The 12049-nt window shown below is 42.6% G+C and overlaps 1 protein-coding gene across 1 annotated transcript in view; it reads right to left on the minus strand.

Annotated features, from left to right (window-relative positions):
* The window catches only part of ttn.1 (titin, tandem duplicate 1), a 685821-nt gene that overhangs the window by 631701 nt on the left and 42071 nt on the right, over positions 1-12049 (minus strand). The window contains exons 3-4 of the mRNA XM_041201521.1: positions 1287-1478; positions 1005-1113 (exon numbers count right to left, since the gene is read on the minus strand). Of these exons, the coding sequence (XP_041057455.1) occupies positions 1005-1113; positions 1287-1478 (301 nt within the window). The remainder of the gene's footprint in view (positions 1-1004; positions 1114-1286; positions 1479-12049) is intronic.

Consider the following 12049-nt stretch of genomic DNA (forward strand, 5'->3'; position numbering starts at 1 on the left):
GAGAGAAAATGTCAATGAGTATCCTACCCCTAGATCACACAGTCAGTCAAAGCCAATTGGTTATGGCTCAGTGCCAGCCTGAAGCATCAATAACTTTCTCAAAAACGAAAGTTGAACAAGTGTGAAGACTGGAAATTGGAAGGTTCAGGGCCACATTGACTGAAGTTAGATAAACTGAAATAGTAATGGCCAAGGTAGGATGAAAGTATTAGAGAATAGAAGAAAAACAATAAAGCTGTGTAGTGTAGGTGTGAAGGCTCAAATTGATCCTGAAGTGAAATGGAGTGAGACTCCCTTCTTCAAGGAGTCTGCTTTGTCCTGGTGTCAGGTTAGGGTCTGAATCTGGATTCAAACTTCAATTACATTATAACTGTAGTGTTTGTTTGAAATAAGACAATTTTGTATCAATACTGCAGCTATAGTGTAGATCTTAATAGTTTTTGTTTACTCAACTATATGTATTGAATAGTCGTTTGGTCATACAGAACTTGAGTCTTGCTGAAAAAAGAGACATGTCTAAGCTTTTTGTCTTGCACTCATCAGGACGCTTGCAAGAATACCAATAAAAGGGGAAAACAACAATTTATTCTGTATGTGAAGAGAGTGCTGATTGGTTGGCAGGTAGCATTGCCATGGAGAATGCACCACTGATGGTGACTGACAGTTAACTGACAAGCATTGTTTGAAATCTAAACCAGGCAGCTTGACCCTGATTGGTCAAGGCATCGCCCTGAGGAATGAGTCAGCGAATAGCTGTCACTTACTTTGTTTAGCTGAAACAGCTGCAACATATGTATATGTATTCTTGTGAGTGTCCTGATGAGTGCAAGATGAAAAGCTTAGACATGTCTCTTTTTTCTGTATGTAGTAAACTCCCTGAACTTGATCATTAAAAGTGAGTCATAGGCTACGATTTCAGTAAGTCAGGCTAAAAGATTGCAGATATTTTTCTATTCTCCCTCTCAGTTACAAATATTCAAGATACATTTAATTCAACTACTTGCCTTTCTTAAGATGTTGATGGTGATAAAGAAGTTGCTCCAAGGATTCCATGTCCTCAAATATCTGCTCACTGTTCAGAAAGTCTTCAGCTTCATCAATTTTTATAGCAAACTAAAAAATATAGTTTTTTAAAATGATAAAATCAACTATAAAATTTCCATGTCAATTCAGAGATCACCACACACTATTAAAATTTACATTAATCTAACTGCATATTTTATTCCAAGATTAGGTTAAATTGCTCTTTGTGATTTATAATCACTTTTCCTTTGTTGATTACCAACCTCTAAAGCTTGATCAAAGAACTCGGAGGCCATTTTTAAAAGCGTCTTTCGATTTTCAAGCAGTTGATTGAGTGTTGTCCAATTATCACCTAGAGTTTTTCCCATCTCCTCATACAATTGGCTCTGGTCTTTATTCGCTTCTGCTGTTTTGTCAGCTTCAAGCAGCAAATCTCTAACACCACCTTCACGTGCCTATTACAGAGAATGACAATGTAAAAGTAAAGTTTTCTGTGCACTGTAGTTGGCTATTTAAACAAATTAAGACTGGAGTTTCTCCATGAAAGCTCATTTTATAATCAGTTTAAAAATGAAAACAACTTCAATACCCTACTATTATAAAAAATCTGTGATGAAGAGTCATACGGACTCAAAACGTTAACTGTATTCCTCTCCGATGTTGTCAGACCTACTGAGTTCTTCCAGCTAATTTTATTCCTGTTTCAATATCCATCTTTTTCCTTAGCTAGTTCTGCTAATTGTTTTGAATATCTTTAGTTAACAATGATAGCTGATGACTGGTGAGATTGATTCAGAGAGATTACTGCTCTTCACTCTGTGGAAATGGCTGGAATTTATCATTAGGTAATCACTAATCTTGCTCTTTCCGTGCTCAATTCAACAGTCTCATAATTCAACTGGAGGGTGGTTGGAGAGAGGAGGCACAAGGGATAAAGGGGCAGAAGGGGCTGGGGACAGAGGGTGGGGTGGAGTCAGGGAGTTAAGGGAGACAGAGAACAAAAAGAGAATGGGAGGGAGAGCAGGAACATGCGCAAAATAGGCACCAGTCAAACAGGAGAAGGACATAGGCCAGGATTTTCCCGTCGGTGATTTGGGGGCGGGGCATCCTGGTCCCTTTAAATTTTCAGGAAGGTGGGCGGACAGTGAAGTCAGCTGTCTGTCCGCCGACCTGTCAGTGGCCAATTAAGGCCATTGACAGGCTAATTAAGATCGTTAAAGACCTGCCCATCAAACCTTAAGGCTGGCGAGCAGGCTAGGAGCCCCAGAGGGCTCCTGATTATACATGAAACTTTATCCACTGGTAGGATGAGTTTCCATGTCTGTTTTTAAAAAGTTTCATAAAGTTTATGTGTTTCTTATTAACATGTCCCATCTCGTGTGACATTGTCACATGAGGGGGACATGTTAATAATTTTAATATTTTTCTATTTTTGGAGTTTTTTTAGCTATCACTAATCTCCCTGAGACAGCACTTTGCCAGTTGCTCTTTGACAGTTGGGGAATCCCTCCACCCCTCTCCGCAGTCAGGCAGGCCACTGGGCGGGGCTTAATTGGCCCGCCCACTCAAAATGGCAGTGGGTCACGTTACGGCGGCGGATTTTGGCTGCCTGCCCACCCGCCCACCAAGAGCAAAATTCTGCCCATAGTGGGGGAAATGTAACAGAGGGCCTTGAGAATTAAGTGCCTGTGTCATTAAAAAGCCTACTATTTGCAGTGTTGTAAGGTTGTATGTTGTCTCATGAAGAGGTCTGGAGCCTTGTATGGTTGAACAATTACTGTTTATTAATAATATAATTATATACATATATATAGGATACAGTCTTGACTAAGTGCTATCTTCATGCTGGCTTCTAGTTGACTAACAGCTACACTCCACTACTCCCATGTGACTCTCTACATCATAATGTGGGCGGTACTGTTTCCCCAGTCCTACATCAGCCCGTACAGTCTCAAACACCCAAATACTACGCCTCCGCCCAAATCTTTACCTACATTTAATTACATATTTACATGCTACCCCTTCCCCCTCCAACCCCCGCAAGCCCCTGACTTTACAGAGTCAAAAGGTCTGGAGTCTTTGTGACTCTTCCAGATCTTGTTCTTTCCAATTTTGGAGAAGTAGTGGTCTCAGCTGCTTTGAGCTAACTGTTGGTCTGGAATTGAAGTTGCAGTACTTGGTGTTGCAATTATTTGGGCTTCTAGATCTGGTTCACTTCTTGCGCACCTTAGTGTTGTATTTTGCTTTGTTGACAATCCATCTTCCTTGGTCAGATACCATGGGACCATGGGCTTATCCTTCTCCTTCCAGAGGGAATATTCGCTCCATTCATTCATAGAATGGATTTGGGTTTTCTTTTTTGGTGGGGTCCGCCATATTCTTCCTGGAAGTTGAAGATTTACCTCCCTTATATTTGTATTTTTCTGACCCTTGAGCTTGACTTGCAGTTTAGCTTCTAATGTTGCTCTCTGTTTCTTCATGTGCACTTGCACCTCCTGAGTTTAGTCTTTGTGAGTTGGTGGTCATTTCTCTCCTGTTCCAAGGTTGACTTCATGTTGTACATGTGAGCTTTAATCTGTAGCTTCATTGCTGTAGTTTTTCCTGGTTCTGTGACAGTAACTGTTTGACTCTGAAGGTCGGGCTCAATATTCTGTTGCTGCTCCTTCTCCCCTGTATCTTCCCTCTTAAGTAGGTCGGTGCTCATCTGCAGGTTTGGCTGGTCTGACTGAAGAAGATTATTTTCTGCCTTCTGAAAAGGAGCTGGAATAACTGCCTGTGCAAAGAGTGAGGACAATTCTAAACTGAAGTCCCAGTCAAATCATCAGCACTGGTGGACCTGTCGGGAGTCTCCATTTCAGTGCAGTTGACTACAGTGGTTTCTGACATTTTCTGCTGTTTTGAGGAGGTTGAGGGCACCACAGGCATCTCTGCTCAGGAGAGAAAAGGGTTGATTGCAAATATCATACAGAATTTTGATTATTTGCATGGTTGCCATAGTGGAGCAGTTCTTGAATCATGCCTATGACAGGTATTTACAAAGAACAAAGAACAAAGAAAAGTACAGCAAAGGAACAGGCTCTTCGGCCCTCCAAGCCTGTGCTGATCATATTGCCCGTCAACTAAAACATTTTGCACTTCCGGGGTCCGTATCCCTCTATTCCCATCCTATTCATGTATTTGTCAAGCTGCCTCTTAAACACCACTTTCATACCTGCTTCCACCACTTCCTCTGGCAGCAAATTCCAAACAATCACCACCCTCTGCATAAAAAATTTGCCCCGCACATCTCCTCTATAGTTTTCTCCTCCCACCTTAAATCTATGTCCCCTAGTAATTGACTCTTCCACCCTGGGAAAAAGATTCTGACTATCTACTCTGTCCATGCCACTCATAATTTTGAAAACTTCTTTCAAGTCGCCCCTCAATCTCCGTCACTCTAGTGAGAACAATCCGAGTTTCTCCAACCTCTACTCATAGCTAATAACATCCAGACCAGACAGCACCCTGGTAAACCTCCTCTGCACCCTCTCCAATGCCTCCATATCCTTCTGGTAATGTGGTGATCAGAATTGCACGCAATATTCCAAGTGTGGCCTAACCAAGGTTCTATACAGCTACAGCATGATTTCCCAGCTTTTATACTCAATACTCCTGCCAATGAAGGCAAGCATGCCATCTGCCTTCCTGACTACCTTATCCACCTGCGTTGCCACTTTCAGTGACTTGTGGACCTGTACACCCAGATCCCTCTGCCCGTCGATGCACTTAAGAGTTCTGCCATTTAGTGTATAATTCCTGCCTGTATTAGACCTTCCAAAATGCATTACCTCGCATTTGTCTGGATTAAACTCCATCTGCCATTTCTCCGTCCAAGTCTCCAACTGATCTATATCCCATTGAATCCTTTGACAATCCTCTTCACTATCTGCAACTCCTCCGACTTTAGTGTCGTCTGCAAACTTAATAATTAGCCCAGTTACATTTTCCTCCAAATCATTTATGTATACTACAAACAGCAAAGATCCCAGCACTGATCCCTGCGAATCTCCACTAGTCACAGCTCTCCATTCAGAAAAGCACCCTTCCACTGCTACCCTCTGTCTTCTATGACCAAGCCAATTCTGTATCCATCTGGCAGCTCAACTCTGATCCCGTGCGACTTTACCTTCTGTACTAGTCTGCCATGAGGGACCTTGTCAAAGGCCTTACTGAAATCCATATATATAACATCCACTGCCCTTCCATTGTCGATCATCTTTGTCACTTCCTCAAAAAACTCAATCAAGTTAGTGAGACCACCCCCCCCCGCCTTCATAAAACCACGCTGCCTCTCACTAATACGCCCATTTGCTTCCAAATGGTAGAAAATCCTGTCACGAAGAATCTTCTCCAATAATTTCCCTACCACTGACGTAAGGCTCACCGGCCTGCAATTTCCTGGATTATCCCTGCTAACCTTCTTAAACAATGGAACAACATTGGCCATTCTCCAGTCCTCTGGGACCACACCTGTAGCCAGTGAGGATACAAAGATTTCTGTCAAGGCCACAGCAATCTCCTCCCTTGCCTCCCTCAGCACTCTCGGGTAGATCCCATCTGGCCCTGGTGACTTATCCACCTTAATATTCTTCAAGACGCCTAACACCTCCTCTTTTTTAATCTCAACATGATCCAGGCTATCTACACACTCTTCCCTAGACAAATCGACCGCTAAGTCCTTCTCTTTGGTTGATACTGATGAGAAGTATTCATTTAGTATCTCTCCCATTTCTTCTGGCTCCACATACAGATTCCAACCACTGTCCCTGAGTGGGCCTACCCTTTCCCTGGCTACCCTCTTGCCTTTTACATATGTATAAAAGGCCTTGGGATTTTCCTTAATCCTGGTTGCCAGTGACTTTTCATGACCCCTTTTAGCCCTCCTGACTCCTTGCTTAAGTTTCTTCCTACTTTCTTTGTATTCTCCACAGGCTTCATCTGTTCCCAGCCTTCTAACCCTTATGAATGTTTCTTTTTGACTATTTAGATTCCTCCAGGAACATACAGTGGTGTGTTTGTTGTCCATTGCCAGAGGTCTTTTAGCCATGGTTTCTGATCTGACAGGGCCATCACACTGGCTCCTATGTCTAACTTAAAATTCATGAGGTCATCATTTACAGATATGTCAATGTTCCAAAATGTGAATCTGGGGTCCTTAATTTCTCCCAAGAAGCATCTTTGGACTTCTTCTTGGTGTGGCTCATCTATCTCAAGAACGTGTTTGGGATCGTCTGCATGCCTCAAGGTTTTAGACTTACACATCTTTCCAAAGTATCCCAGGTGGTTTCAGTGAAAGCACTGTACAGTGTTTTCTGGACACTGCTCACATCTGTGAGGACTTTTGGTGCCATAGCACTGACATGGTCTGTTGCCATCTTGTGTTTTGCTTGGATATTTCCTTCCTTGCTCTGGAATCTCTTTGTCCTTTTGTTGCCTTATGAGCTGGACTATTGAGGTTGCTCTGTACCATGGTTTAACTTTGCCACACAAAATGGATCGGCTTTCCTGGCAGACTTCTGATTGATGATTTGGATGGGTTTTTCCAAAGTCAGATCAACTTTGGATTGGAGGAAGTCCAAAAGTGTCTCAGCAGCCACTCCCACTACTACTCGGTCTCTTATGAGCTCCAACTTAAGGTCACTAGAGTCATAGCCTTCAGCCAATCTGTATATCTCATTTATGAAAAAGCCTGCGGGTTCCTTGGGCTTTTTAACTCTCTTGTTAAATTTTGCTTGCTCCAAAATTTTATTGCTTCTTAGGTTAAAGTAGGTGTCAAAGGACTTCAGGACCTCTTCAGAGTTATCGGAAGATTCAATTATTCCTTGTCCGGTAATGATGTTGTCAGCTATTGGACCTACTGAATATAACAATGTATTCGTTTGTTCAGCCTGTTTTCTTATTCAAGCCTGATGCTATCATATATCTTAAAATTCTTCTTCTCCATAATACCTAATTTTACATCTGGCCCTTCCATTTGCTTTAATTGGTCTGGCAGTGATGGTTGTTTTTAGCACAGGGGAACACAGCTTCAATTTTTTTTTAATGTGCTGCAGTAAATATTTTTTTTTCTTCCTGCACTTGTTGGGATTTGGCAGGCTCCCACCCCAGTTACATCTGCAATTCTTCAGAAAATCTTTTGAATTAATCATTTTGGCTAGCTAGTTGGCTAGTTTATAAAATCAAATTGATGCCGAATTTTGCTCTGACTTCTCTTTAAAGTTTTGTGTTCCATTCGTGCACAGTCGCCATGTGCTATGGCACTGACTCTGGATCCAGGATGCAATATTTTTCCAGCTATGCTCGTTAAATCTGTCCGCCAATGTTGCCTGATTATTGCGCCAAATTTAAAAGCTTATTTCAGCTTTTTTTGGAGAGTTTGCTCAACCTTTTGTGATCTGACTAGGTCCTTTGACTCTGCTTTCGATCAGATCTCGCAATGGACCTCCACGTGCTGTGATAGAGTCCTTTATTCCACCCTTCAGCCTCCACACCTGTAATGGATCTTCTTGGCCATCTCCAGGTGTGTATTTGAGGTCTTCTAGTTAAGCACATTTCTCTCAGGTCAGATTGCTGTTTCTGTACTTCTTCATTCTTAGGGCTTTTGGGGTCCTTCACCAGCTGCCAACATATTATAAGGTTGTATGTTGTCTCATAAAGAGTTCTAGAGGCTTGTATGGATGAACATTCACTCACTTTTCCAGAACCGCTTCATCCAATTTCAGAGTCTTGGGTATTCAAAGCCTATTCAGACAGGCAATAAGCACTAGGTGGGGTATACCCAGGACAGGACACCAATCCATCACAGGGCACACATTCACACATTCACACACAGACTGGGGGACAATTTACTGTAGCCAAATCAAGCACGTCTTTGGACAGTAGGAGGTAACCGGAGCAGCCGGGGGAACCCACGCAGAGACAGCCAACAGCACTAACCACTGCGCCATCATGCTGCCCTGGTTGAACACTAACTGTTTATTAATAACACATAACTATATACATATATATAGGATACAGTCCTGAATAGGTGCTATTTTCATGCTGACTTCTACCAGATCCATTACTACACTCTACTACTCCCAAGTGACTCTCTACATCATAAGGTTGGCGGTACTGTTTTCCCAGTCTCACACTGACCCTTACAGTTCCAAACACCCTAATACTACAGCGAGCGGCTGAAAAGAATGCAAAAGCCCTGAAAGCAACAGCAGAAGTAGGGTAACTGAAGAAAAAGCTGCATTAAAACAAGGAAGCTAATTTGAATAACCATGTACAATTTGTTCATATTGAAGGAAGATCCTAACAACTAAACCATGTTGTCATTTAGTAGAAACAGTCCTGGTACTCTTTTCTTTTCTTTGCACACCTCTGCAAGATGTCTTGAGACATTTTCTCTATTAAAGGTGCTCTACAAATGCAAACCAATGGAGCTTTTGATTTACCCTTGATCTGCATGCAGATATAGAAGTGGGTTCATCTACATCTGGAACTAAGGGATTACAGAGCATTGAATAATGGCATTCAACCTGTCAGGGTTATTATTCTATTTTGAATCATTTGTAAATCAAGTTATTGCTCCAGTACCACCACCTGTTCTTGACATAGATATTTAGGAATGCTAACAGCCAACTGGGCAAGTAAATACACCACAACCAGGCCCTGCTAAATCAGGAACTAAATCAGTAATCCTCATCATCTTGGTGGGAATTCTGTTGGTTAAATATAGAAGGATAATTGCAGTAAGTTTCCCCATTTTTACTAAATGATAGAATTGTTTTGAGGAAAAATGAAAGCATGCCAATGTACAGACTCGCCTCTTATTTTCTCTCTCTGTATTTATCACATTTTACAATTATTAGTAAGTAACACAGAGTCCAGTTCTAAGGAGGCCTGCTGCCAAAGAATGCTAAACTCAGAAAATTTGTTGAGTGGGTAAATTTTGTTCAGCGAAGGAAAAGGTGCTATTCTGGTATCTAAAGTAAAAAAATGATTGGTCTGAGATAGGGAGCGGGAGACAGTGAGACCTGAGAACTGAGGTTCCGAGGCATAAATTAAAATTAATAGTTTAAACAAGGTACTAATTAGATTTTAAAAGAGGGAATAAGATTTTTTAGATCATTGGGCAGCTGGGACCAGTTGCTTGCAATTCCTGTGTCAAGTGGGGACTTCAGTGATAGGGACCATATGTGATAGAGACCACAAAACTTTGCCCTTTTTTGTCACCACAAGTGTTGTGTTGGGTCCAAAATGGCATCTGTGGCACACACTCACACTCCTGGTGCCATTTTGATGAAGGCACGAAGACAGAGAACATCCAATGGAAGTATGCAGAGTAGTCAGATCATGCTGAATATTTCCAGCATTTTTTGTTTTTAATTTCAGGTATCCAGCATCTGCGGTATTTTGATATCCATAATCCATAATTGGTCAAATATTCCAGGATACTCAACTTTTATAATAGATGAGCAAATGGAAAAGGAGGGATGTGGGGGTAGCCCTGATAATAAATAATGGGATAAAGACAAAAAAAAAGGATCTTAGCTCAGAAAATCAAGATGTAGGATCAGTTTGGATGGAGCTAAGAGCAATATGGGGCATAAAGACTGGGGGGAGTAATTTATAGGCCCCTGACAACAATAAAAAGTATTTATATAGCATCATTAACATAATAAAATATCCAAGGTGCTTCACAGGAGGAATATAAAGCGAATACAAATCCATCTAAGGTGATATTAGGGCAGATGGCCAAAAGCTTTGTCAAAGTGGTAGATTTTAAGGAGCGTCCTAAAGGAGGAAAGGGAGGTAGAGAGGGTTAGGGAGGGAGTTTCAGAGCTTAGAGAAGCTGAAGGCAATTGTGGAGCAATTAAAATTGGAAATAATCAAGACGCCAGAATTGGATGAGGACAGGCATCTCAGGGGGTTGTGGGACTGGAGGAGATTACAGAGATAGGGAGGGGTAAGGCCCTGCAGCGATTTGAAAACAAGGATGAGAATTTTAAAATTGAGGAGTTGACTGACTGGAAGCCAATATACACAGGGATGATGGATGAATGGAACCTGGTCCGAATAAGTACAAGGGTAGCAGAGACTTGGATAAACTAAAGCTTAAGGATGGTAGAATGTGGAAGGCCAGTTAGGAGTGGTCAAGTCTAGAGGTTACAAAAGCATGAATGAGGGCTTCAGCAGCAGATGAGCAGAGGTAGGGGCAGATATGGGCAATGTTACAGAGTGAAAATATACAGTTTTGGTGATGGCGCAGTTATGTGGTCAGAAGCTCAGCTAGGGGTCAAGTATGACACCAAGGATGCGATGAGTCTTATTCAGCATCAGAAAGTTGCCAGGGAGAGGGATGGTGCCAGTAGCTAGGGAATAGACTTGGTAGCAGGGACCAAAGACAATGGCTCTGGCCTTCTGAATGCTCAGTTGGAGCAAATTTCTGCTTGTCCATTGCTGGATGTCTGATAAGAAGACAGATAAATTAGCAACAGTGGAGAGGCTGAGAGGTGGTGGTAAGGTAGAGCTTGGTGTCATCAGCAGCTGACATGTGGAAGCTGATATTCTGTTTTCCGATGATGTCACCAAGCAGAATCATAAGCAGATGAGAAGCAAGACGGGGGCCAAGGATAGATCTTTGAAGGACAACAGAGGTAATGATGCAGGAGCAGGAAGAAAATGTATTGCAAGTAATGCTTTAGCTATAATTAGATAGATAAAAACCAGGCGAGTACACTCCCACCCTGATGGGCGACATCGGAGAAGCAATGGAAGAGGATCATGTGGTCAACTGTGTTAAAGGCTGCAGCCAGGAAGAGAAGGAGGAGGTGGGATTGTTTACTTTTGTCACAGTCACATAGGATGTCACCTGTGACTTTGATAAGAGTAATTCCAGTACACTGGCAGGGGCAGAAACCAGATTGGAGGGTTTCCAAAAGGGGGCTGGATTTAATGGCTGCAAATCAGGCAGGCAGCACCCCCGCCCCCCCCAGCAACACACACCCCACCAATCACAAGAAAGTAATATAGGGCATAATGACGTCGGGTTGGCGATTCAAGGCCAGTCTCCAAAATCACGGGAGGTGAGTGGGCATGGAAATTGGAACCCCGCGATTTTGATAATACCAATGAACAAGCTATTGTGCTCATTAACAATCCAATTGTCTGCAATTTCTCATTGCCCAATGCATTTTTCAGGGATCAGATGGGAAAAGGTTTGGGACTGCTTCCCAACAGATATAACGAGGCGGCACAAGGGTAGAAGAAAATGCCTGCCATGGCTGCATGTGGCAGGTGAAGGTGGCAGCATCTGTGATTTTTGACTTCACTTATTGACTATTTTGAGCCTTTCATAAGAAATAAAGACAGATTCAGAGCTCGGGGGGCCTTTAAATTTGTAGCTGTGATCAACTTCCTGCTCACAGCATAACCTCTCTGCCACATGACATCCTGGCCTAGACTCCTGATTGGGCTAGTGGAAGGGAAGGAAGTGGCAGAGGCAGTTGATTGGATGGTTTAAACCTTAGTGACAAAGAAGTCCATGAACTCCTTTTGGACTGCTAATTGGCCACCGGTGCTTAATTTTCTGAGCTGAGACAGCAGGGGTGGAAGTGAGTGGACCCCTCACTTTCCGTTCCACCTCCCTCGCCCTGCCAAGAAATATAAGATCAAGCCCATGGAGTTCCAGGCAAGATGTGTACAGATTTGAGAGGTGATAGCATATTTAAAGACTTAGAAGAGGAAAGGAAGGTTGAAAGATGAGGCAGTAGTGTGCAAGGATGGTGGGATCAAGGGTTGGTTGTTTGAGGAGACAGGTGATGTTAGCAGATTTAAAGGAAAAATGGACAACACCTGAAGAGAGAGAGCTATTGACAATATCAGATAACATAGGGGCCAGGAAGGGAAGCTGGGTGGTCAATAGTTTGGTAGGAATAGGGCCAAGTGAGCAGGAAGTGGACAAGATGAGCTTGGAGAGAGCATTAGGGGAGACAGC

This window comes from Carcharodon carcharias, chromosome 12 (assembly GCF_017639515.1).
Source record: "Carcharodon carcharias isolate sCarCar2 chromosome 12, sCarCar2.pri, whole genome shotgun sequence".
Lineage (NCBI taxonomy): Eukaryota > Metazoa > Chordata > Chondrichthyes > Lamniformes > Lamnidae > Carcharodon > Carcharodon carcharias.